The sequence below is a fragment of the Oncorhynchus tshawytscha genome, linkage group LG16 (assembly GCF_018296145.1).
Source record: "Oncorhynchus tshawytscha isolate Ot180627B linkage group LG16, Otsh_v2.0, whole genome shotgun sequence".
Taxonomy (NCBI): Eukaryota; Metazoa; Chordata; class Actinopteri; order Salmoniformes; family Salmonidae; genus Oncorhynchus; species Oncorhynchus tshawytscha.
Genome location: NC_056444.1, coordinates 77880420 through 77908165, shown reverse-complemented (window position 1 = coordinate 77908165; position 27746 = coordinate 77880420). Strand labels below are relative to the sequence as shown.

The 27746-nt window shown below is 43.1% G+C and overlaps 1 protein-coding gene across 2 annotated transcripts; it reads right to left on the bottom strand.

Annotated features, from left to right (window-relative positions):
* Positions 1-23: 23 nt before the first annotated feature.
* LOC112216384 (mitogen-activated protein kinase 14A) lies at positions 24-27652 on the bottom strand. 2 transcript variants are annotated; one of them, XM_042299698.1, is made up of 12 exons: positions 27264-27652; positions 22243-22372; positions 21403-21461; positions 15371-15482; positions 15122-15151; positions 14647-14694; positions 14318-14432; positions 8424-8495; positions 5405-5484; positions 3455-3533; positions 3013-3186; positions 24-2840 (listed from the first exon to the last, which is right to left on the bottom strand). In XM_042299698.1, the coding sequence occupies exons 1-12, from the start codon at positions 27380-27382 to the stop codon at positions 2773-2775; spliced, it is 1086 nt and encodes a 361-aa protein (XP_042155632.1). In that variant the 5' UTR covers positions 27383-27652; the 3' UTR covers positions 24-2772. The 2 variants fall into 2 exon arrangements, with proteins under 2 accessions (XP_042155632.1, XP_042155631.1); XM_042299697.1 differs by lacking the exon at positions 5405-5484 and adding an exon at positions 6312-6391 and having other exon boundaries at positions 27264-27651.
* Positions 27653-27746: the final 94 nt, after the last annotated feature.

The following is a 27746-nucleotide window of genomic DNA, read 5'->3' as shown; positions in this document are numbered from 1 at the left end:
AAAGTATAAAACAGACTATAGACTTAAAAATAACTGTCTTTATTTCTTTATAAACAAAGGCATTAATTATAGTAATAGTTACTCTGGTGTAAAGACTGTTAGATTTCAGTCTTCTATGGGGATTGGCTGAAATAAACAACAGTATCTCTATCCAGTTGAAATACCACCTCAACAAAGTATAAATATAACTAAGCAATTCCCTCATTTATTTTTGACATCGATTTACATTTTTCTATTTTGCGGCTTTAAGCATGACACGTCAAGCTCCTGTTATCACATATTCAAAACACACACGCACAAAATGATGAACATGCTGATAATGAAGATTGTTTAAATTCAACAAACCAAAAAAAGTCATGAAGATTAAAAAATAAAATATAGAACAGATATTTACATACATTTGAGTTGATTTTGTACCCAAAAATACATATTTTTCCTAGTTTACTTAATGCCACGTTGATTGGCACATTCATTGACAACCCACAGTGGCTCATATCAACTCCATCTGGTTTTAAAGTGTCAATATGGAAAGTGGTGAAACCAGAATTAATTCTCTATTCAATGGAGTGCAGCATGGTTCAACTAGGCTAGAGTCCCGGGGCTATTCAATGGAGTGCAGCATGGTTCAACTAGGCTAGAGTCCTGGGGCTATTCAATGGAGTGCAGCATGGTTCAACTAGGCTAGTGTCCTGGGGCTATTCAATGGAGTGCAGCATGGTTCAACTAGAGTCCTGTGGCTATTCAATGGAGTGCAGCATGGTTCAACTAGAGTCCAGGGGCTATTCAATGGAGTGCAGCATGGTTCAACTAGAGTCCTGGTGCTATCACGGTTATTTATTCTGACTCGGGCTGTATCTCAATATTCTAGTGGCTTCCTTCCATTGTGTCCGTCATTGCACAGTTGTGTTCTGAAAACACAGAACAGTTGAAAGCAATATGGTTGACCCCTACCAGGCCTTCGCTTTCTCCTGTCCAGTTCCTTTACCTCGGTGCAGATCAAGGAGATGAGGACGAGAGGAAGCCACAAAAATTGTCCGAATCTGCCAGAATTCCATCATTTGGGTATTCAATTAGCTGAATAATGATTTTAGGGTTTGTGAGCATTAAATGGGCGGCAGGTAGCCTAGCGGTTAAAACCGGACCAGTAACAGAAAGGTTGATAGTTCGAATCCCTGAGCGGTCTAGGTGAAAAATCTGTCGATGTGCCCTTGAGCAAGGCACTTAACCCCAATTGCTCTTGTAGGTTGCTCTGGATAAGAGCATCTGTTAAAATGACTGCAATGTAAAAGGTATTAAACATCCTATGGTCTGGCGCTGGCATTGAACAGTATTAACACTTGGGGGAGGGGGAACTAATCTGCAACGTGGTATATTGAAACATTTCTCACAGCTAAAACATTTCCACAAAGTTAAAAAGTTCATAACAATGTTGAAGAATAGAATGAATCCCTATGTGCATTCCAAATGGTCCCCAATTCACTATATAGTGCACTACTGTTGACCATAAGCCTATGGGCCCTGTTCAAAGGAAAGGAACATACCTAGTCAGTTGCACAACTCAATGCATTCAACTGAAATATAGTCTTCCGCATTTAGTACTGCAGTATTAGAGTTCCATTTGGGACACATCCTATGTCATATACCAGATCCATTAAAGAAGATCATCAACGGTTTCTGAAGCGCCTGGGAGTCTTGACACCAGTGCTGTGACTGACAGGAAAACAAAGCCAGGGGAGTCTGACACGAACGCTGTGATTGGTAGATTGGCAGAGCGTGAGTGACAGACAAGCATTATTGCACATTTCAGATGATACACATCATGAAATGATTCAATCCGAACACATTTTCCAGATGTTTCAATTCAGCATCTAATTTCTTTCGGATATCACAGTGGTGAGCAATAGAATACAGTGGTGAGCAATAGAATACAGTGGTGAGCAATAGAATACAGTAATGAGCAATAGAATACAGTGGTGAGCAATAGAATACAGTGGTGAGCAATAGAATACAGTGGTGAGCAATAGAATACAGTGGTGAGCAATAGAATACAGTGGTGAGCAATAGAATACAGTGGTGAGCAATAGAATACAGTGGTGAGCAATAGAATACAGTGGTGAGCAATAGAATACAGTGGTGAGCAATACTTTCATAATAATAAAACTTCTGAAGGAGGAATACAAAACTAGTTTAAATATAGATTTTATTCCAAATAGCATCCTATTCCCTATATAGTGCCCTGGTCAAAAGCAGAGCACTAAATAGGGAATAGGGTGCCATTTGGGACACAAATATAGACAGAATAATAAAAGAAGCATGACATTTTTCAGAAACGGACCAATAATGGTATTAGTGGTTGTTTTCTGCTTGCCTCCGTTTCTCCCTTGAAAATACACGGTAGTAGACACATACAATCAGTATTTGTTAACACCGATTTAACAGCCCTTAAAATGTCGCTCTCCTCTCCTCCATTGTAGTTCTAGCCTGGTCCCATATCTGTTTGGGTTGTACAGCCAACTCCCATGGCCATTGTCATGCCACAGCACCAACGAATCTGGGACCAGGCTATTTTTTGTAACGTTTCCCTTGCAACACCTTACGGATTCAAAATGGTGGGAGAGAGAGCGCGAGCTTAAGAAATATAACAGTAGACAAACATTTGCAGGCACTCTGATGATAATATTATTCCAAAAGGTCGTCTGATAAGAGGGAACCTCAGTGATAGAGATGTTTGGTGTTGACGGGAGAGGGGCTTGTAGAAATCATATCGCCCAATCACGATTCCATGTCGTTTCCATCGAAGACGGGTGGCTCAAAATCACATACCGCCTCAAAGGTCAGCCCTGTGAGGAAGGGAGGGAGATAGAAATGTGTTTCGCAGGTGTTTCAGAGCTGTCTGAGGGGTTGTGAGCAGAGCAGAGCAAAATACATTTATTTTGCAAGATGGAAAAAGTTTGGTCCACTTTACTTTAAAGCATTCAGGTATAATGGCCCCGTCTATTCCATTCTACATACGTTTCCATTCTTCGATGTCCAGATCGCGGCTCTCAAAGCTCTGGTCGTAGGGGTCAGCCTCAGGCTCGTCGTCTGGGTCGTGGTACTGGGAGAAGTAGGGGTGGGCCAGAGCCTCGGCAGCCGTGATCCTCTTATCTGTGTCCAGAACCAACATCTTCTCCAGCAGGTCCACAGCTACAAGCAGAAAAACAGGGTCCATATTCACAAAGACTCTCAGTGTAGGAGTGCTGTTATAGGATCAGTTTAGCTTTTTCCATCATAAATTGATAAAGATTGTATAGACAGGGGGAACCTAAAAAAGCACCTACTCTATGATGCTTTTTGAAAATGGCTGCAGCAGGCCATCTTATGACTCCTTCCTCTCATTATCATCATAAATTATAACATCTTGGGGTCTGATTTACAGCCAAGTGCTCTGAGTATAAAATTATTCCAACACTACCTTGGGGGTTGGCTCCAATGAACACGTCAGAAAAATTCCTCTTGGGCATCTGAGGCAAGGATTTGATGTAGTTCCTTGCCTGAAAACCAATGGGAGTAAAGAGATCAGAGGTTAAAGGCCAATAGAACACAAAACAAGGCTGGCATCCAAAACAGCACCGTATTAACTACATAATGCCCTGTTTGACCAGGTCCCATAGGGCTCTGTATAGGCACTATGTAGAACATAGGGTGCCATTTGGAATACAATTCAAAGCCACAAGATGACCCCTTTTCTTTTGGGGTCATAAGGTTGGTTTCCCCGACCCAGATTAAGGCTACTTATTCTGGCAACAACAACAACAAAAAATGTCTTTATCTGGGGCTGCGAAAGCGGCCACTAACTTTGTATTCAGAGAGTAAAGACTATGATTAGCACTAATTAGTCAAGGACTTTTCCCAAACCACATCATATTCCCCATGTCCCCACTTGTGACTGTGCACTATAAAGGGAATAGGGTGCCATTTGGGATCCCTCATCAGGAGAAATGTGACTAGATTTACTAATAACCATATTGTCCCAGTCACTTGATCATATGGCAGCATTGGCAAGAATTGGATTAATTATCAGCACTGCTAAGAGAGGGTTTCATTGCAGATTTGGTGAATGTGCAAAGAGAGAGAGAGAAAGCAGAAAGAGAAGAAACAGAATTTAAAAACATTTTTTTAACTAGGCAAGTCAGTTAAGAACAAATTCTTATTTTCAATGACAGCCTAGGAACAGTTGGTTAACTGCCTGTTCAGGGGCAGAACGACACATTTGTACCTTGTCAGCTCGGGGATTTGAACTTGCAACCTTCCGGTTACTAGTCCAACGCTCTAACCACTAGGGCACCCTGCCGCCCCAGGTAAACAATAACTGAGTATTGTTTATTTATTTGGTTGCAGTACTTACTGTATAATCTAGCACCATGTAATATAGCTACCATCTACTCAATCAGTTCACACTTCAAGAAGAGGAACTGCAATACTGTGAATTTCAGTTCCTACTTACCACACTGTTGTCAGAGGAGGAAGTGTTTCAATTCAAACAAATTCTGGTTCAGGCAATGTGCCATAGTTTGTTAGTGTACAATTCTAGACATATTAATACTTTATATGGTTTCATAATGCTTTACAACACTGCTATGGCAAGACAAACATTAGAAGGCAAGAGAGTAGTTGCTGCTTGACTTGCATTGACGTACAGCAAGCATCAGACGCCACTCAGTGGTTATAGTAGAGTGCTTTGGGTAGTGGAACATAGAAACCTACAATCGAAAAAAGCAGCAATGTCAAAATGCTACATGTATGTTTGTCTACTTCCTCTTTATGTGAGAGCAAATATCATGTAAGGAGGTTGTAATATTGTAGCACTGGGTATGTGGCACTGCTCTGGGCTAGGTGTGACGGCGGTGGCAGTGCTCTGGGCTAGATGTGACGGCGGTGGCACTGCTCTGGGCTAGATGTGACGGCGGTGGCACTGCTCTGGGCTAGGTGTGACGGCGGTGGCACTGCTCTGGGCTAGGTGTGACGGCGGTGGCACTGCTCTGGGCTAGGTGTGACGGCGGTGGCACTGCTCTGGGCTAGGTGTGACGGCGGTGGCACTGCTCTGGGCTAGGTGTGACGGCGGTGGCAGTGCTCTGGGCTAGGTGTGACGGCGGTGGCAGTGCTCTGGGCTAGGTGTGACGGCGGTGGCAGTGCTCTGGGCTAGGTGTGACGGCGGTGGCAGTGCTCTGGGCCAGGGTTGGAGTCAATTTGGTCAACTCAGGGAGTAAAAATGCAATTTTCAGTTTACTTCCTGAATTGACTTGGAATTTACCTCAACCCTGGAGCTAACAGTCTTGTGGCACGCAGGTTCGAGGACTTGGGTTCGAATCCTTGCTTGGCCCCATATAGAATGCATTGAATTGAGTAATTTGGTCCTGCTCACCTCGTGGCTTGGCATCCTGCTTATTAGAGAGGCTGGGGGCGTTCCTGTCAGACGCATTATCTGTTGAAGCTGGTTTATATCTATCAGGTACGGGTCAAGGGGTATCAGCAGACAGCAGTATAGCAGAGACGGTAAGTTGACAAGCAGCTAGTCAGTGGGAGACCTGATGACTCGCATTAGCTCCTCGAGCTTATACCTGGCTTTCTGGCCTAGGCGTTTAGCTCCGCGGGCTAACAGTCTTCTTTATGAGTTTTATGGTAAGGCTCAACTCCTAAGACGCTCTGCAAAAAAAAAAAGTGAATAGTCCCATCTTTGGAGGGAAAGGTAAGAAAAGAGAGGGTGAGATTGTAAAGGTGTGTGTAAGGCAGACTGATAGCATGCTTGAGGTTATGTTAGAGAAGAGAAAGTTCAATTAGTCAGGAGAAAGTCAAGTGAATAAATCACAGGTGTGAAACCCAAAGCTTTGAACATAGAAGCAGGGCTCTATGCTGACCCTTTTTAGTTTAAAAAAATTTAGGCACACAGAAATTTAGGAGCACACCGAAAAAAATATTTTTGGTAATAAAGCTAGAATTCATCATTTTTCTAGGAGCACTGGTGCTCCTAAATTTAAATTCCAGATCACAGCAAAATATTTAGGCGCATATGCAAGTAAAATGGTCGCACTGTAGAGCCCCGAGAAATGTATGTTCATTTATCCAAGTAAAGAATTTGTTTTCAAATCCAAACAGGTATTGCATTTGACCCCATCTCACAGAGATTTCAACGGATGTAAACATGTCAAATAGTTGTTGCTGAAGAGTATAACACACTTCACAAATTGATGCAAAAACAAATAATTACTAGGGACTTCAGCAATTTAAGCAAGCAGAGACCTTGCAGCATAATAACTATGTGTACAACTCACAGACGAAGAGGAGATTTTCATCAAGAGCTCAGGCTCTGGCGTCCCAACGAGCATCATTATTAGCTTCAACTGATCAATGTCTAACAGGTACCGTGTGTAAAGGAACAACAGGAGCTGGCTGGGGAGGGGAGAGGAACCAGCAAGAACAGTATTTGTCTTTAAAAAATAACTGAGCTGTACTTGATTGAGCTTGCCTGGCACAATGGAACCAAGAACAATGACAAATGCAGCCCGGGACATTGAATTGTCAGAGTTTCACACGGACTATAACATATATTATAAACTGGGTGGTTCAAGCCCTGAATGCTGATTGGCTGACAGCCATGGTATATCAGACCGTATACCACGGGTATGACAAAACATTTATTTTTACTGCTCTAATTATGTTGGTAAGAGGTTTATAATAGCAATAAGGCACCTCGGGGGTTTGTGATATGTGGACAATATATCACGGCTAAGGTCTGTATCCAGGCACTCCACATTACGTTGTGCCTAAGAACATCCTTTGGCCGTGGTATATTGGCCATATACACCACACCCCCTCGGGCCTTACTGCTATTATAAATTAAGTGTAACATGCTTGTACAAACTATAATCAGAATTGCCTCTCTGAATGGTTGAAAATCAACATGACCTCCTATATTATATCGGAGGCCCTGTTTTGCACAATCATGTGACATGCTTGGATTTGAACCTTTATTTAAATCTTGCTATGACACATGACTGGGCAAAACACAGGGCCCCAACTGGAATTGCTAGTTGTTATCATGCTGGATAAGAACTATGGAATGGGTAAACACACAGCAGAGGATGAATCTTTAAATTCCTCGTTGTTAGTACCTCTGAAAACACTGACAGGCAAGGAAATACAAAGATTAGTGCCAGACTCATTCAGCAGAGACTAAAGACCAAAACATTCTCATACAGTCCAGCAGACTATTAGACACGCGTTACAGAAGAGGAGGCTCTGTGCATCGGACAGACAACGGAAGAAGGCTAGGAAGCCTGATAAAACAGAGTTTTAGAGACCAAGTGTGGAGAGGTAGACATTAGTGTGGCTACAGAAACGGACAAAGTTTCTACAGTGTAATTCAGCCTCATGGCATGCTGTAGGGAGAGACAACAGAGCGGATCGCAAGAGAACAAACATAGATGGCACCATAGTGGGGTTAGTTGAAGAGGCATCGAGGCACCATAGCGGGGTTAGTTGAAGAAGGCACCACAGCGGGGTTAGTTGAAGAGGCATCGAGGCACCATAGCGGGGTTAGTTGAAGAGGCATCGAGGCACCACAGCGGGGTTAGTTGAAGAGGCATCGAGGCACCATAGCGGGGTTAGTTGAAGAAAGCACCACAGCGGGGTTAGTTGAAGAAGGCACCACAGCGGGGTTAGTTGAAGAAGGCACCACAGCGGGGTTAGTTGAAGAAGGCACCACAGCGGGGTTAGTTGAAGAAGGCACCACAGCGGGGTTAGTTGAAGAAGGCACCACAGCGGGGTTAGTTGAAGAAGGCACCACAGCGGGGTTAGTTGAAGAAGGCACCACAGCGGGGTTAGTTGAAGAAGGCACCACAGCGGGGTTAGATGAAGAAGGCACCACAGCGGGGTTAGATGAAGAAGGCACCACAGCGGGGTTAGTTGAAGAAGGCACCACAGCGGGGTTAGTTGAAGAAGGCACCACAGCGGGGTTAGTTGAAGAAGGCACCATAGCGGGGTTAGTTGAAGAAGGCACCATAGCGGGGTTAGTTGAAGAAAACACCATAGCGGGATTAGTTGAAGAGGTTAGTTTTGCAGACTAGCAGGTTAGGAACGTAGAAGAGCTTTAGCTTAGAACACATTATTTTAGGTCACATGGCTTGGACCTGCAAAAAGCTGTTACCATCACGTCAATCAATCACCAGCAGTAGGATTCTGTGTGTACACCGGTCTTATCTAATGTGATTCAATAAGGACATATTGTGTGGGAATCTCACCACCAACCACTCGAAGGTTAGTCACGGAAACAGAGTGGTTTAATGTGTAGGCCAGGCATACTCACAAAGTAGAGGGCATTTCAGCTTCGGTACTCATATCAGACCAATAGTAGGGTAACTGAGGTTAGGGCAATGAAAGGATACGGTCAGTACCGGGAAACAGAGTTCTGCCAGTGAGGAGTTCAGCCATGATACATCCCACAGACCAAATGTCCACTGTAACAAAGAGGAAATCATTAGTCTGTGTAACACAGAGGAACGACACACGTCTACCGTAATAGAGGAACAACACACGTGTAACACAAACACAGGAACAACACACGTGTAACACAGAGGAACGACATACGTCTACCGTAACACAGGAACAACACACGTCTAGGGTAACAGAGGACCAACACACGTACAAAGTACAAAGTATTAACTTAAAGGGGCTGAATAATTTTGCACGCCCAATTTTTCAGTTTTTGATTTATTAAAAAAGGTCAAAAAAGGTGGCAAAAGGTCGCAAAGTTCAAGGGGGCCGAATACTTTCGCAGGGCACTGTATAGGGGAATAACACATCTCCTGTTACATATAGGGGAATAACACATCTCCTGTTACATATAGGGGAATAACACATCTACTGTTACATATAGGGGAATAACACATCTACTGTTACATAGAGGAATAACACATCTACTGTTACATATAGGGGTATAACACATATACTGTTACATAGAGGAATAACACATCTACTGTTACATATAGGGGTATAACACATCTGTTACATATAGGGGTATAACACATCTACTGTTACATATAGGGGTATAACACATCTACTGTTACATATAGGGGGGAAAACATTATGTCCATTCAGTGTCCCGCCATTATGACATCCACCTGGCAAGAACATCGGCCCAAGATCACAAGTACATCAACAATGTGTAGCCTAAATGTATAGCTCGTATACATGTCTACAGTGAGCAGATGCAGGCTGTCTAAACCACTCAGAGCTCTAGCTACTGTCTCTGTCATGATGTAATACATCAGATCTCTAGCTACTGTACCTGTCATGATGTAATACATCAGATCTCTAGCTACTGTACCTGTCATGATGTAATACATCAGATCTCTAGCTACTGTCTCTGTCATGATGTAATACATCAGATCTCTAGCTACTGTCTCTGTCATGATGTAATACATCAGATCTCTAGCTACTGTCTCTGTCATGATGTAATACATCAGATCTCTAGCTACTGTCTCTGTCATGATGTAATACATCAGATCTCTAGCTACTGTCTCTGTCATGATGTAATACATCAGATCTCTAGCTACTGTCTCTGTCATGATGTAATACATCAGATCTCTAGCTACTGTCTCTGTCATGATGTAATACATCAGATCTCTAGCTACTGTCTCTGTCATGATGTAATACATCAGATCTCTAGCTACTGTCTCTGTCATGATGTAATACATCAGATCTCTAGCTACTGTACCTGTCATGATGTAATACATCAGATCTCTAGCTACTGTCTCTGTCATGATGTAATACATCAGATCTCTAGCTACTGTCTCTGTCATGATGTAATACATCAGATCTCTAGCTACTGTCTCTGTCATGATGTAATACATCAGATCTCTAGCTACTGTACCTGTCATGATGTAATACATCAGATCTCTAGCTACTGTCTCTGTCATGATGTAATACATCAGATCTCTAGCTACTGTACCTGTCATGATGTAATACATCAGATCTCTAGCTACTGTCTCTGTCATGATGTAATACATCAGATCTCTAGCTACTGTCTCTGTCATGATGTAATACATCAGATCTCTAGCTACTGTACCTGTCATGATGTAATACATCAGATCTCTAGCTACTGTACCTGTCATGATGTAATACATCAGATCTCTAGCTACTGTCTCTGTCATGATGTAATACATCAGATCTCTAGCTACTGTACCTGTCATGATGTAATACATCAGATCTCTAGCTACTGTCTCTGTCATGATGTAATACATCAGATCTCTAGCTACTGTACCTGTCATGATGTAATACATCAGATCTCTAGCTACTGTCTCTGTCATGATGTAATACATCAGATCTCTAGCTACTGTCTCTGTCATGATGTAATACATCAGATCTCTAGCTACTGTCTCTGTCATGATGTAATACATCAGATCTCTAGCTACTGTCTCTGTCATGATGTAATACATCAGATCTCTAGCTACTGTCTCTGTCATGATGTAATACATCAGATCTCTAGCTACTGTACCTGTCATGTTGTAATACATCAGATCTCTAGCTACTGTCTCTGTCATGATGTAATACATCAGATCTCTAGCTACTGTACCTGTCATGATGTAATACATCAGATCTCTAGCTACTGTCTCTGTCATGATGTAATACATCAGATCTCTAGCTACTGTCTCTGTCATGATGTAATACATCAGATCTCTAGCTACTGTCTCTGTCATGATGTAATACATCAGATCTCTAGCTACTGTCTCTGTCATGATGTAATACATCAGATCTCTAGCTACTGTACCTGTCATGATGTAATACATCAGATCTCTAGCTACTGTACCTGTCATGATGTAATACATCAGATCTCTAGCTACTGTCTCTGTCATGATGTAATACATCAGATCTCTAGCTACTGTCTCTGTCATGATGTAATACATCAGATCTCTAGCTACTGTCTCTGTCATGATGTAATACATCAGATCTCTAGCTACTGTCTCTGTCATGATGTAATACATCAGATCTCTAGCTACTGTACCTGTCATGATGTAATACATCAGATCTCTAGCTACTGTCTCTGTCATGATGTAATACATCAGATCTCTAGCTACTGTCTCTGTCATGATGTAATACATCAGATCTCTAGCTACTGTCTCTGTCATGATGTAATACATCAGATCTCTAGCTACTGTACCTGTCATGATGTAATACATCAGATCTCTAGCTACTGTCTCTGTCATGATGTAATACATCAGATCTCTAGCTACTGTCTCTGTCATGATGTAATACATCAGATCTCTAGCTACTGTCTCTGTCATGATGTAATACATCAGATCTCTAGCTACTGTCTCTGTCATGATGTAATACATCAGATCTCTAGCTACTGTCTCTGTCATGATGTAATACATCAGATCTCTAGCTACTGTCTCTGTCATGATGTAATACATCAGATCTCTAGCTACTGTACCTGTCATGATGTAATACATCAGATCTCTAGCTACTGTCTCTGTCATGATGTAATACATCAGATCTCTAGCTACTGTCTCTGTCATGATGTAATACATCAGATCTCTAGCTACTGTCTCTGTCATGATGTAATACATCAGATCTCTAGCTACTGTCTCTGTCATGATGTAATACATCAGATCTCTAGCTACTGTCTCTGTCATGATGTAATACATCAGGTCTCTAGCTACTGTCTCTGTCATGATGTAATACATCAGATCTCTAGCTACTGTCTCTGTCATGATGTAATACATCAGGTCTCTAGCTACTGTACCTGTCATGATGTAATACATCAGATCTCTAGCTACTGTCTCTGTCATGATGTAATACATCAGATCTCTAGCTACTGTCTCTGTCATGATGTAATACATCAGATCTCTAGCTACTGTCTCTGTCATGATGTAATACATCAGATCTCTAGCTACTGTCTCTGTCATGATGTAATACATCAGATCTCTAGCTACTGTACCTGTCATGATGTAATACATCAGATCTCTAGCTACTGTCTCTGTCATGATGTAATACATCAGATCTCTAGCTACTGTCTCTGTCATGATGTAATACATCAGATCTCTAGCTACTGTCTCTGTCATGATGTAATACATCAGATCTCTAGCTACTGTCTCTGTCATGATGTAATACATCAGATCTCTAGCTACTGTCTCTGTCATGATGTAATACATCAGATCTCTAGCTACTGTACCTGTCATGATGTAATACATCAGATCTCTAGCTACTGTCTCTGTCATGATGTAATACATCAGATCTCTAGCTACTGTACCTGTCATGATGTAATACATCAGATCTCTAGCTACTGTCTCTGTCATGATGTAATACATCAGATCTCTAGCTACTGTCTCTGTCATGATGTAATACATCAGATCTCTAGCTACTGTCTCTGTCATGATGTAATACATCAGATCTCTAGCTACTGTCTCTGTCATGATGTAATACATCAGATCTCTAGCTACTGTCTCTGTCATGATGTAATACATCAGATCTCTAGCTACTGTCTCTGTCATGATGTAATACATCAGATCTCTAGCTACTGTCTCTGTCATGATGTAATACATCAGATCTCTAGCTACTGTCTCTGTCATGATGTAATACATCAGATCTCTAGCTACTGTCTCTGTCATGATGTAATACATCAGATCTCTAGCTACTGTCTCTGTCATGATGTAATACATCAGATCTCTAGCTACTGTCTCTGTCATGATGTAATACATCAGATCTCTAGCTACTGTCTCTGTCATGATGTAATACATCAGATCTCTAGCTACTGTCTCTGTCATGATGTAATACATCAGATCTCTAGCTACTGTCTCTGTCATGATGTAATACATCAGATCTCTAGCTACTGTCTCTGTCATGATGTAATACATCAGATCTCTAGCTACTGTCTCTGTCATGATGTAATACATCAGATCTCTAGCTACTGTCTCTGTCATGATGTAATACATCAGATCTCTAGCTACTGTCTCTGTCATGATGTAATACATCAGATCTCTAGCTACTGTCTCTGTCATGATGTAATACATCAGATCTCTAGCTACTGTCTCTGTCATGATGTAATACATCAGATCTCTAGCTACTGTCTCTGTCATGATGTAATACATCAGATCTCTAGCTACTGTCTCTGTCATGATGTAATACATCAGATCTCTAGCTACTGTCTCTGTCATGATGTAATACATCAGATCTCTAGCTACTGTCTCTGTCATGATGTAATACATCAGATCTCTAGCTACTGTACCTGTCATGATGTAATACATCAGATCTCTAGCTACTGTACCTGTCATGATGTAATACATCAGATCTCTAGCTACTGTCTCTGTCATGATGTAATACATCAGATCTCTAGCTACTGTACCTGTCATGATGTAATACATCAGATCTCTAGCTACTGTCTCTGTCATGATGTAATACATCAGATCTCTAGCTACTGTCTCTGTCATGATGTAATACATCAGATCTCTAGCTACTGTCTCTGTCATGATGTAATACATCAGATCTCTAGCTACTGTCTCTGTCATGATGTAATACATCAGATCTCTAGCTACTGTCTCTGTCATGATGTAATACATCAGATCTCTAGCTACTGTCTCTGTCATGATGTAATACATCAGATCTCTAGCTACTGTCTCTGTCATGATGTAATACATCAGATCTCTAGCTACTGTCTCTGTCATGATGTAATACATCAGATCTCTAGCTACTGTCTCTGTCATGATGTAATACATCAGATCTCTAGCTACTGTCTCTGTCATGATGTAATACATCAGATCTCTAGCTACTGTCTCTGTCATGATGTAATACATCAGATCTCTAGCTACTGTCTCTGTCATGATGTAATACATCAGATCTCTAGCTACTGTCTCTGTCATGATGTAATACATCAGATCTCTAGCTACTGTCTCTGTCATGATGTAATACATCAGATCTCTAGCTACTGTCTCTGTCATGATGTAATACATCAGATCTCTAGCTACTGTCTCTGTCATGATGTAATACATCAGATCTCTAGCTACTGTCTCTGTCATGATGTAATACATCAGATCTCTAGCTACTGTCTCTGTCATGATGTAATACATCAGATCTCTAGCTACTGTCTCTGTCATGATGTAATACATCAGATCTCTAGCTACTGTCTCTGTCATGATGTAATACATCAGATCTCTAGCTACTGTCTCTGTCATGATGTAATACATCAGATCTCTAGCTACTGTCTCTGTCATGATGTAATACATCAGATCTCTAGCTACTGTCTCTGTCATGATGTAATACATCAGATCTCTAGCTACTGTACCTGTCATGTTGTAATGCATCCAGTTTAGCATTATCTCTGGGGCTCTGTACCAGCGAGTGGCAACGTAACCAGTCATCTCATCGTCTGTGTGCCGCGCCAGCCCAAAGTCAAGAATCTGAGGAGGACAGACAGAACCAAACCACGTGGTACTTCAAGATAGTCAGATAGTGAAAAGTCACACCCTGTTCTCTCCTTGCAGTGAACATTTAATAGCACCATTTCATAAGGGTGTGCTTGGTTTCCCCCTCAGGCAGACGGTCTGATATTCTTCTCCAGACTGTTCAGGATGAACAAAGTTTGAATGAGTGGGCCAATAATAAACGCCTTACCTTCAGCTCACAGTCCTCATTCACAGCCAGGTTGCTGGGTTTCAGGTCCTGGAGAGCGATGGGAGACAAGACATGATTATTTCTATATTATTACAGACTACCTTCATGAGGCCAGATCTGAATGGGCTTTCTCAATTGGGTCTAGATTCTCTCAAACCAAACCCCCACTATCTGTAGAAGTGTTCCTACAAAACTTCTACAGTACTTCTGCAAGACTAACTCAATCTCTAACCAATCAGATCAGTTATTTCAAAACAGCAGATCTGAATAATTGACTCGGTCACAGTACAAAACAGGGGTACTGTTTATGGTTTCACTTCCTCTGTGGTTTATAGTGTTTGAATAAGGAGCGAGCCTGGGCCTGAACCTGCCATGTGGAAGTGAACCAAAGGGTCATAAACTAACAAGAAACAGGGTTGCCATCTGGGAAGGGATTTTTCACTGTGGGCTGAATCAAACAGGAGAGGAGACTTACTCTGTGAATGATATCTGCTGAGTGGATATACTGAGGAGAGAGAGGTGAAGGAGAGCAAAGGCATTACATTAAATCAACATCATGAATCATAAGTTGGTAGTTTTTAGGTACATCACAGATGGGAAAAATGACAAAATGATGACTTCCTTTCAACAGTTTTGCCTGCTGGGAATGTACACAACACTGATCAAAAACTGTGAATGGCAGTTAGTTGAAAAATGTTTAAAATCTCCAAGCATGTTGTTTCACCTTTAACCCCCGGAGGATCTGGTATATGAGGAACTGCACATGGTCGTCTGTCAGCTTCTGACACTTGATTATATTGTTGAGGTCTGCCCCCATCAGGTGGGTCACCAGGTACCTGCCAATCACAACCAGACATAGGCTCAAACTAAACACCTCCCCTGGATTAACAAAGATGGTTTAGTACGAAGATATGTAGAAATTGCTTCTCCAATAGAAATCCCTGATCACGTGCGTCGGCGATGTCATGGCGACGTTGGCCAACTAAGCTCATGCGAGAAACCACGTCATCTGGTCTAACGGTCGTCTTGCGCCGAACGGCGCAGGCCTTCAAAATAAAAGGTACTTCTTCGATATAAAGTTGTTTCTGAAAATTAAAATGCGCCAGTTTGTCACTTTCATGAGGTTGGAATTATAACATGTTCAGCTACTGAAGGCATTACAACATGTTCAGCTACTGAAGGCATTATAACATGTTCAGCTACTGAAGGCATTATAACATGTTCAGCTACTGAAGGCATTATAACATGTTCAGCTACTGAAGGCATTATAACATGTTCAGCTACTGAAGGCATTATAACATGTTCAGCTACTGAAGGCATTATAACATGTTCAGCTACTGAAGGCATTATAACATGTTCAGCTACTGAAGACATTACAACATGTTCAGCTACTGAAGGCATTATAACATGTTCAGCTACTGAAGACATTACAACATGTTCAGAAGGCATTATAACATGTTCAGCTACTGAAGGCATTATAACATGTTCAGCTACTGAAGGCATTATAACATGTTCAGCTACTGAAGGCATTATAACATGTTCAGCTACTGAAGGCATTATAACATGTTCAGCTACTGAAGGCATTATAACATGTTCAGCTACTGAAGACATTATAACATGTTCAGCTACTGAAGACATTACAACATGTTCAGCTACTGAAGACATTACAACATGTTCAGCTACTGAAGGCATTATAACATGTTCAGCTACTGAAGACATTACAACATGTTCAGCTACTGAAGACATTATAACATGTTCAGCTACTGAAGACATTACAACATGTTCAGAAGGCATTACAACATGTTCAGCTACTGAAGGCATTATAACATGTTCAGCTACTGAAGACATTATAACATGTTCAGCTACTGAAGACATTGGCTCCATTCCAGCTTGTGCATTCAGATTTGGAAAAACTATTGAAAGGAATTGCAAGCATTCCCGGAAGTATCGCGTTGCTGCGCCTCTGGGTTTAGAAACTCTGTGGTATTAAGACAACAACAACCATCTGTTTCTCACTGTTACATAGTCCACTAGTGTGACATACGTTTAGGTTTTCGGCTTAAAAAAAAGAAGTTTTTATCTTACCCTTATTTAAATAAGAAAGTCAGTTAAGAACAAATTCTTATTTACAATGACGCCTAGGAACAGTGAGTTAACTGCCTTGTTCTGGGGCAGAATGACAGATTTTTACCTTGTCAGCTCAGGGATTTGATCTGGCAACCTTCCGGTTACTAGTCCAAGGTCCTAGTCACTAGGCTACCTGCCGCCATTTCGGCTAATTTCTGTATTATCTGGTTATCAGATAATCATCCCTAAAGCCAACACCTCATTTGGCCGCCTTTCGTTCCAGTTCTCTGCTGCCTGTGACTGGAACGAATTGCAAAAATCGCTGAAGTTGGAGACTTATCTCCCTCACCAACTTCAAACATTTGCTATCTGAGCAGATAACCGATCGCTGCAGCTGTACATAGTCTATCGGTAAATAGCCCACCCATTTTTACCTACCTCATCCCCATACTGTTTTTATTTATTTACTTTTCTGCTCTTTTGCACACCAATATCTCTACCTGCACATGACCATCTGATCATTTATCACTCCAGTGTTATTAATCTGCAAAATTGTAATTATTCGCCTACCTCCTCATGCCTTTTGCACACAATGTATATAGACTCCCCTTTTTTTTTTCCTACTGTGTTATTGACTTGTTAATTGTTTACTCCATGTGTAACTCTGTTGTCTGTTCACAATGGTATGCTTTATCTTGGCCAGGTCGCAGTTGCAAATGAGAACTTGTTCTCAACTAGCCTACCTGGTTAAATAAAGGTGAAAAAATGTAATAATAATAAATGTAACCAGTGAACCCATAATGCTCACCAACGCCACAGTATTACGATGTGCCATCTGTTTCCCACCCGCCTCTAAAAACGTCCTTGGATAGACCAAAATATATATAATTTTCCCAAAATTCTTCATTATATTTGTTTTACCCATAGACACATACATTCACGTGTTTCTATAGACGGGTGGGTTGACGATGTCACCATAATAACGCACGTGCAGAGTGTTAAAAGGCTGTATGTTGCCTGAATGGTCAGATCGATGGCAACAATGACAAGAAACTGCTGTGCTGTGAATTGTAGATGTCTCGTTTCAGCTAGTTCTATCTTGTTCTTGATACCATCTCTTGTTTTGACTGATGTCATGTTTATGCTAATATGGCTCAGATTTGCTAGCTAGCTAACCAACAACCTTAACAATGTATTTGAGACAACACGTGCTTGTGGACAAATGCATTTAAGCGGCTGCTCTCACAATAAATATTTGCTAATGAAATATAGCTCACAAGTTGTCAATAACCCTTTGATTGTAAACCGACTGTGTCCCTTTTTTGCCAGCTGAAACCGGTTGAGCGGCTGCTCCCCAGACACACATTCCTCCTCCTCCTCTCTAGAAGCCACAGCAAGGCGAGCCCTCCACGAATAGAATGGCATTAAACAAAAATACAGGTCCAATAAACCCACTTATTTTTTGCAATTCAAATCTAATCCCATAGTGGATTAAAACAGCCCCAAACAGTGGTAAAGCTCTTCTGGAGGGAAGGAGGAAGACGAGCCAAAAGATACAGGAGGAGCAGATGGAGGTTTCACTCAGAGTGAGGGATGGCGAGAGAGAGAGAGAGAGAGAGAGAGAGAGAGAGAGGGGGGGGGGTATAAATAAGGTACATAAATACTGAGCCCTCATCTGTGTTGATCCATTCCCTCCCTCCCTCCCTCTCAGGGGGTGGTAGGTAGGAGGTGATATGGACAGTCTTGTGAGTCACATATTTTAGAAGCTGTTTGGGCGAACCACTGATACAGCACCTCTGCATAACATATCCCATCATTTTCCTGGACAGCAGTTTGTGCTCCTCCGTCCTGCAGGCGTATGTTGAACACAGATTATAAGCATGAGCTGAAAACAGCCTTGATTCCCTTTTGATCATTCTGTGTGAGCAGCTTCTTCCACTGCAGCCATTTCACATCTCTCCCTCTCTCCACCCTCCCTCTCTTTCGCTCCTCCACTACCCCCCACCCCTCTCTCCAGACACTTCTCTCTTCTCTACCCTCCCTTTCTTCTCCCTGTGTGACCTATTGCCCCCCCCCCAATTCCTCTGTGGTACAGGGTGTTCATCTATCTGGGACAAGGGGACAGCTGAGAGTGAGAGAATACTTCACTCCTGCCTATCTGCCTGTGGGTGTGGAGCTGCCAGAGAGCTAGCCCGGTCCCAGATCAGTTTGTGCTCTTCATTGCTGTCATTGTCAAGACAAACATGGCAAATAGCACTAACAGACACAGCCTGCAGCGCAGCACTGACTCACTAGCTGAACAATGTCCTTTTCTCACTTTCAACATCAACAAGCCATAACTGCCTGAAGCCAAGGCAGTCAACGAGGAACTCTTAGCAAGGTAAGGAAGGGAGAGGCAGTACTACCGACAAGAGTCGCCAGGCAGTACTACCGACAAGAGTCGCCAGGCAGTACTACCGACAATAGTCACAGGCAATGTTCCATCAAATAAATGTCAGCACTGAGCAAATTTCAGGTCTTGTTAAGCACAAGATTCTGTGCAACTTCCAGCACCTGTTTACTGTGAACACCGAGGCTGTACCCGCTTTAGGTTTCAGTTTTAACAACGGCCACGTAGGCTACTGTGGCTATTTTATCATAATGTAGGCCTACAAGAATGGCCTGCCATCAAAAACAACAGATAAAATGCATCCCATCACATTTTAACATGGAAATAGGTGTTATATAATCATTCAGCCTACAGTAGAAGCCAATGTGTGGTGTTCAATGTAGACCTACATTCCATGAGACTTATGGGGGGAAAAAACACGCAGGGCTGGACATGAACCTGTTCATCTACATTAACCTGTTTATAAAGACATGGAGTTGACTGAAAATGTTTTTGTGTTGCATGACGGAAGAAACCACTTTACAAAATCAAATGCATTATTATTCCCATACCATCATGCTCCCGAGTGACGCAGCAGTCGAAGGCACTGCATCTCAGTGATAGAGGCGTCACTACAGACGCTGGTTCGATTCCAGGCTGTATCATAACCGGCCGTGATTGGGAGTTGCATAGCACAGCGCACAATTGGTCCAGCATCATCCGGGTTAGGCCGTCATTGTAAATAAGAATTTGTTCTTAACTGACTTGCCAAGTTAAATAATGGTTAAATATAAAAATAAATGTTTTTTAAAAACTAGCCGACTCCCTTTTCAAAGACGTCAAGAAACGTACAGGTTTTGTGCTCTTGTAGGAAGCAATCACTCCCCTATTGCTGACTACAAATTATCTATAACTGGGCTAATAACTCACCACCTAGCAAAGGATATGAACAAAATATGCACACGTGGCTACATGCAGTATGGCTTTGATCTCAAAACAAGCACATCTACTCATGACCACAGATGTTCTCCCCCTTTTATTTTACCAGGCAAGTCAGTTCAGAACAAATTCTTATTTTCAATGCCGGCCTAGGAACAGTGGGTTAACTGCCTTGTTGGCACAGATCCATATAAGGGCTCCTGAGTGGCGCAGCGGTCTAAGGCACTGCATCTCAGTGCTTGAGGCGTCACTACAGACACCCTGGTTCGAATCCAGGCTGTATCACAACCGGCCGTGATTGGGAGTCCCATAGGGCGGAGCACGGGCCGAGTAGTGCAGTCTGAGTAGAGCACGGGCCGAGTAGTGCAGTCTGCGTAGAGCACGGGCCGAGTAGTGCAGTCTGCGTAGAGCACGGGCCGAGTAGTGCAGTCTGCGTAGAGCACGGGCCGAGTAGTGCAGTCTGCGTAGAGCACGGCCCGAGTAGTGCAGTCTGCGTAGAGCACGGGCCGAGTAGTGCAGTCTGCGTAGAGCACGGGCCGAGTAGTGCAGTCTGCGTAGAGCACGGGCCGAGTAGTGCAGTCTGCGTAGAGCACGGGCCGAGTAGTACAGTCTGCGTAGAGCACGGGCCGAGTAGTGCAGTCTGCGTAGAGCACGGGCCGAGTAGTGCAGTCTGCGTAGAGCACGGGCCGAGTAGTGCAGTCTGCGTAGAGCACGGGCCGAGTAGTACAGTCTGCGTAGAGCACGGGCCGAGTAGTGCAGTCTGAGTAGAGTACAGGCACTCACGCAGCTTAGAGGGAACATTGTTAACAGGTAGTACTACTGATAATAGTCACAGGTACCCCAGGAGCTTCCTAGGCAGAGCAGGATTTGTTTGATCTCTGCTGCTGGGAAAATAAAGACACTGTGTAGGCTACTCTGTGTCGGAAGTGAGGTATTCATCCGCTGTCAATAGGCATTGGCTGAGAGAACGATCCACTGTCAACAGGCATTGGCTGAGAGAACGATCCACTGTCAATAGGCATAGGCTGAGAGAACGATCCACTGTCAATAGGCATAGGCTGAGAGAACGATCCACTGTCAATAGGCATAGGCTGAGAGAACGATCCACTGTCAATAGGCATAGGCTGAGAGAACGATCCACTGTCAATAGGCATAGGCTGAGAGAACGATCCACTGTCAATAGGCATAGGCTGAGAGAACGATCCACTGTCAATAGGCATTGGCTGAGAGAACGATCCACTGTCAATAGGCATTGGCTGAGAGAACGATCCACTGTCAATAGGCATAGATTGGCTGATGGGAAAATATGAAGGGGTAATAAAGAGATATTCAGTACTTAAAGAAAGCAGCTAACGACAAACCTAAGAGTTAACTCAACTCACACATCATTGAACTCCTCCAGACTAGTAGCAGGTGTGAAAACATCTAGAAGGCCGATCACCTGAAATACAGAAAGGCCAATGGTCAAGTTAATAACGCAACAAGGAACGAGGACTGTATCAGCTCTCCCAATGACTTCATGACTCCACAAGAAGTTGGTTTCAGCAGAGAGGAGCATCGGAGAGCATTGGAACTAGAACAATAGAATACTTCAACCAACATCTTCATAAGGTTGATATCTCAGTAAGCAGTACAGTTGTATTCAGTAATATGATTCATGTAGCCAACATAGTTCTGCTGCTTTTAAAAGAGAGTAGAGAGCGAGACGGACAAGAGAGAGCGAGCGAGACGGACAGGAGAGAGCGAGCGAGACGGACAGGAGAGCGAGCGAGACAGACAGGAGAGCGAGCGAGACAGACAAGAGAGCGAGCGAGACAGACAAGAGAGCGAGCGAGACAGACAAGAGAGCGAGCGAGACAGACAAGAGAGCGAGCGAGACAGACAAGAGAGCGAGCGAGACAGACAAGAGAGCGAGCGAGACGGACAAGAGAGAGCGAGCGAGACGGACAAGAGAGAGCGAGCGAGACGGACAAGAGAGAGCGAGTGAGACGGACAGGAGAGAGCGAGCGAGCGAGACAGAGAGAGAGACAGACGAGCGAGACAGACAGAGACAGCGAGACAGACAGAGACAGCGAGGGCCATAGAAGACTGAAACCAACATCATCCTAGAGATAATATTCAAGCAGTTACATAATGATTCAAGCAGATACATAATGATTCAAGCAGTTACATAATGATTCATGCAGCAAACAGCTTTGTGAAGCTTTTGAGACAAAACTCACATTCTCATGCTTCATGTGCTTGAGCAGCCGTAGCTCTCTGTAGGTTCTCTTGGCGTGAATAAAGGACTGGAAAGGCCGGGAGAGCTTCTTCACAGCGATCTTCATACCCGTCTTCTGATCATACGACGAGCTGGAGGAGAAAACAGAAACAGATTATTTCAACTACAAGAATTGGATATTAGTCAACATTATCTAACAGCTGCACCCATTCTTCTTCAATACAAGTACTGATAGGTTAGTTCAAAGTACGGATCTAATAGAAAGCAGCGTTGTGACAAAAAGTTACGCACACGAACCGTAGTCATTGGCCGAGAGAACGATCCACTGTCAATAGGCATTGGCCGAGAGAACGATCCACTGTCAATAGGCATTGGCCGAGAGAACGATCCACTGTCAATAGGCATTGGCCGAGAGAACGATCCACTGTCAATAGGCATTGGCCGAGAGAACGATCCACTGTCAATAGGCATTGTCTGACAGGAAAATATGAAGGAAAACAGCTAACGATAAACCTAAGAGTTAACTTAACTCACAAATAGGTGTCGTCCTGAAGCAAGTTGCTGCAGCCAGGCTGTCATTTTACAAGACACAGGGGGAAAAAAACATTTAAAAAGGACCCGATATTTGCATGAAACCAGATGAAGTGACGCAAGAGGTGGTGAAGTGAGAAGGAAAACGAGACGTCAGCAGAAGTGTAAATGTAATCTCTCAGCAGACTGAGGCTATCCTCCAAACGGCACCCTGCTCCCTTTAAAAGTCCACTTCATATCCATGTTGTCTGGCCATGGAGAGTCTGACTGAAAGGCTAGGGGAAGAGGAGCATTGCTAGGGAATGCTAGAGTCCTCTTGTCCTCTCTCCTGACACCCTCTCAATACGCTATCAGCAAATAAAATCTAATTATATTTGTCACATGGGCCGAATACAACACCTTACATTGAAATGCTTCCTGACAAGCACTTTACCAACATCGCAGTTCAAAAAAATTGAGTTAAGAAAAGATTTGTGGCAGCATCATGTTGTGGGGGTGCTTTGCTGCAGGAGGGACTGGTGCACTTCATGAAATAGACGGCATCACGAGGAAAATTATGTGGATATATTGAAGCAAAATCTCAAAACATCAGTTAGGAAGTTAAAGCTTGGTCGCAAAAGGGTCTTCCAACTGGAAAATGACCCCCAACCATACTTACAAAGTTGTGGCAAAATAGTTAAGGTATTGGAGTGGCCATCACAAAGCCCTGACCTCAACCCTATAGAACATTTGTGGGCAGAACAGAAAAAGCATGTGTCAGCAAGGAGGCCTACAAACCTGACTCAGTTACACCAGCTCTGTCAGGAGGAATGGGCCAAAATTCACCCAACTTATTGTGGGAAGCTTGTGGAAGGCTACCCGAAACATTTTACCCAAATTAAACAATGTAAAGACAATGCTACCAAATACTAATTGAGTGTATGTAAACTTCTGACCCACTGGGAATGTGATGAAAGAAATAAAAGCTGAAATGAATAATTCTCTACTATTATTCTGACATTTCACATTCTTAAAATAAAGTGGTGATCCTAACTGACCTAAGACAGGGAATTTTTTACTATAATTAAATGTCAGGAATTGTGAAAAAAAAAAAAGAGTTTAAATGTATTTGGCTGAGGTGTTTGTAAACTTCCGACTTCAACTGTAGGTCCTGGATGCCAGGAAGCTTGGCCCCAGTGCTGTACACACTACCCTCTGTAGCTCTTTACGGTCAGATGCCAAGCAGTTACCATACCAGGCGGTGATGCAACCGGCCAGGATGCTCTCAATGGTGCAGCTGTAGAACTGTGAGGAACCATGCCAAATCTCTTCACAACTGTCTTTTGCGTTTGGACCAAGATAGTTCATTGGTGATGTGGACACCAAGGACCTTGAAACTCTCAACCCGCTCCACTTCAATACGATGTTAAACGGGGGCCTGACAGCCCTCCTTTTCCTATAGTCAACGATCAGCTCCTTTGTCTTGCTCACGTTGAGTGAGGTTGTTGTCCTGGCACCAAACTGCCAGGTCTCGGACCACCTCCCTATAGGCTGTCTCATCGTTGTCGGTGATCAGGCCTACCACCGTTGTGTCGTCAGCAAACTTAATGGTGTTGGAGTCGTGCTTGGCCACGCAGTCGTGGGTGAAGGGGAATAAGCACGCACCCCTCAGGGGCCCCAGTGTTGAGGATCAGCATGGCAGATGTGTTGTTGCGTTAGAGGGAAGTGAGGAAAGCATTGGAGGAGACAAACACCTTGGATCTCATCTTGGATCTTCTCCTCCAATGACTGGCTGCATCATTGCTTGTTATGGCAATAGCACCGCCCTCGATCGTAAAGCGCTACAGAGAGTTGTGCCGACAGCCCAGTACATCACTGGGACCTCTATCAGGTGGCGTGAAAAGAAGGGCCGGAAAATCAGCAAAGACCCCAACCACCCAAGCCATAGAAAATGTTCTCTGCTGCAGCACGGGAAAAGGTACCGATGCATAATATCTGACACCAACAGGCTCTTGAACAACTTCTATCCCCAAGCAATACGACTGATAAATAGCTAATCAAATATCTAAAACGGACCAAGTTAACCTTGTATCTTTATTGACCTTTCACTATGCACAGTGCACACCCTACACACCCACGTCACTCCAACACACACACCCGCTCCATCATTTGCTCACTCACACATAATATGCACATACATTTATACTGACTCGACACACCAGCATACCCACTCACATGCAAACTGCTGCTACTCTGTTTACCTTCAATCCTGTTGCCTAGTTACCTTACCCCTATGCATATCCATCTCTATCGCACTAGTATCCCTGCACATGTAAATATGGTATTGGAACTGACCTTTTAAATATTTCCTGTACATAGTATGCTTACTTACTTTATCATGCACTTCATATTTCTTCATTCTCGTGTGCTTTTTTCTAGTAAATACATTGTTATTGATTATTGCATTGCTGGATTTTGAGTTGGCAAGAAAGTCATTTCACTGTACTTGTGTATGTGACATTAAAAAAGTTGAAACAAGGCTCTCCTCTATTCCTGACGTATTGAAGATGGCAAGGAGAGGGAGGACCTGAGGAATCGAGGATAATACCTTTGAGATTCACCCTGGCCGACTGACAGACCGGGGGGGGGGAAGTCTCCCACTCACTTCCTCTCTCTTTGAATCGCTCCTAACCACAGTCATGAGCAGTCAGCTGCCAGCCTTGATCCATTTGGTCTCTCTTGTCAAATCTATTGCGGTCATTGACAATTCCACAGGGAGTTGGCAAGATAGCCAAAACTGTTGTACACCCTCACAGAGCAGAGGTGAATAATTATTTGTGATGAAATAATTGCAAGACCAAGGAGGTCAGGAGTCCCCTGGGCCACACCAAACAAACATTTAGATAAAGTTGTATGTATGTGAGCTGTGGAGCACACATTGAGGTAATCCTTCTGAATATAAAGCAAATGTTTTATGTACTATAAAATGTCCCGTGGTCTGATATCCAGTTCCCTTTTTAACCCAAAAGTAATCCCGCAATCAAAAAAAATCAGCCCACTGCCTAGTAGCAGCACAGCAGTCACTTCCTGCTCTGGGGAGAACAACAACCATATGTTTACTCAGACACCAACCCAGCAGGTGATACTAATAGTTGGTATTAGGGTAATACAGGGTACTACCCGGTTAATACAGGGTACTACCCGGTTAATACAGGGTACTACCCGGTTAATACAGGGTACTACCCGGTTAATACAGGGTACTACCCGGTTAATACAGGGTACTACCCGGTTAATACAGGGTACTACCCGGTTAATACAGGGTACTACCCGGTTAATACAGGGTACTACCCGGTTAATACAGGGTACTACCCGGTTAATACAGGGTACTACCCGGTTAATACAGGGTACTACCCGGTTAATACAGGGTACTACCCGGGTAATACAGGGTACTACTCGGGTAATACAGGGTACTACTAGGCCCATTTTCATTAACTAAAGGTTAAGGAAACCTCTGAATATATGATACTTGAAGGATTACCCTGTCCTGTTGTTGCCTAGCAGCAGAAGTATTACAGGAGCCTGTATTGGAGCAAAACAAACTAGGCTAACATGACAATGGAGTTGGCAAAAGCACTAGCAGATGTGGGACCAGGCAAGTACTTCACTAAAAGTGGATTGAACGGGAAAACATAGATGTCAAAAGTGGGGCAAAAAAGGGCAAGAGGTTAATAATTTGCAGTCAATGTCCTTCATACAGAAACACACACCATATCTTGTTTCCTCAACTAAGGAACACGTAAAGACTGACAGACCCTATCCCCTTTCTTCAACATCTAAGGAGCAAGTCCAGACAGTAAACCAGTGAGCTATGTTAGAATAATTAGTCCTATTCTGGGCCTATGAGTCATCATAACATCACTCTGAGGAGGTTTAACAACAGATGTAATTAGCTACTTCAGTTGCGGCAAGTTCCACTAAAGAGCTGCCAACTTTGGGTTGAAAATGCATCCATGGCCCAACCCGCTGGATAAAGTATTAAATAACATAACAGAAAGTACACGAAACCAATTACCGATACGACCACACGGAGTACTTTACAACTCTCTTTGTGGCTATCAATTTGCATTATATTTCCATAGGTTCAATACGTTTAAATGTAATGGTGCTATTCGGATAAAGCTATACAAGTACCTGGCTACATTTAAATCGTGCAGGTACTCTAGCCAACTTTGTAGATAGGGAACTTGCAGCATTTCACATGGCAAATTTTCTCTCTAAATGTTGAGTTAATGTTATTCGACTGTGCGAGGACAGACTGGTTCAGCTCGTTCACTGTCGCTGGCACCTTTGGCGAATCCGGAGGGCCTTTACGGCCGGGCATCGGTCTATTCTGAATACACCAGCCGGGAAAACTAACTTTAGCGTCTGTCTATACAGGCCTTATAGAAATTAATGGCTACATTAGTTAGCTCTACGTAGACATAATAGGACACACAAAAAAACGTGATTTACCAAACTGATCCGTAGGCCCCGGAACCGACTGGAGACAGGGTCTGGTAGCGTTCTGGTACCTCCCAAATCGTCTTTGTCACCTCCTGCCGATAAAACGTAGGTCTTTCTTTCTGCGACATTCCTGCAGAACAACCCTCAAAGTGCAAGTTGTGACTTCTCCTTTTTCTTGGTCAAAGGTGGCAGCAACTAAAGTAAGTTCGCTAACTAGTTTAAGAAAAAGCTGTTGCCTCTAGCTAACTAGTTCGTTGTGAGCGAGGTGCAAAATTCTTGAAATTCTGCACGTTTTAAGGCGGAAATAGTTTGTTGAGAAAGCGTTTCTTGCTACTCCATTTGCGTTTAGGCTCCCGGGATTTCACAATGTCATCTACCCTGCGCGCCCGTTTCCCTCTGCTGAAACAACAAAATGTCGCGAGATAAACTCTAAACCTCGAGCAACTCAAAAGGACAAACCAGATATTTTTTCACTGAACCTTTTTAATAAGT

Coding starts and splice junctions, on each gene's coding strand:
- LOC112216384 (XM_042299698.1), bottom strand. CDS start 27,382: ATGTCGCAGAAAGAAAGACCTACGTTTTATCGGCAGGAGGTGACAAAG. Junction 15,152..15,370: donor AGATCCTCCGGGGGTTAAAG/GTGAAACAACAT, acceptor CTCTCTCCTCAG/TATATCCACTCAGCAGATAT. Junction 5,485..8,423: donor TCTGTTTCCCGGTACTGACC/GTATCCTTTCAT, acceptor CGTACCTGATAG/ATATAAACCAGCTTCAACAG.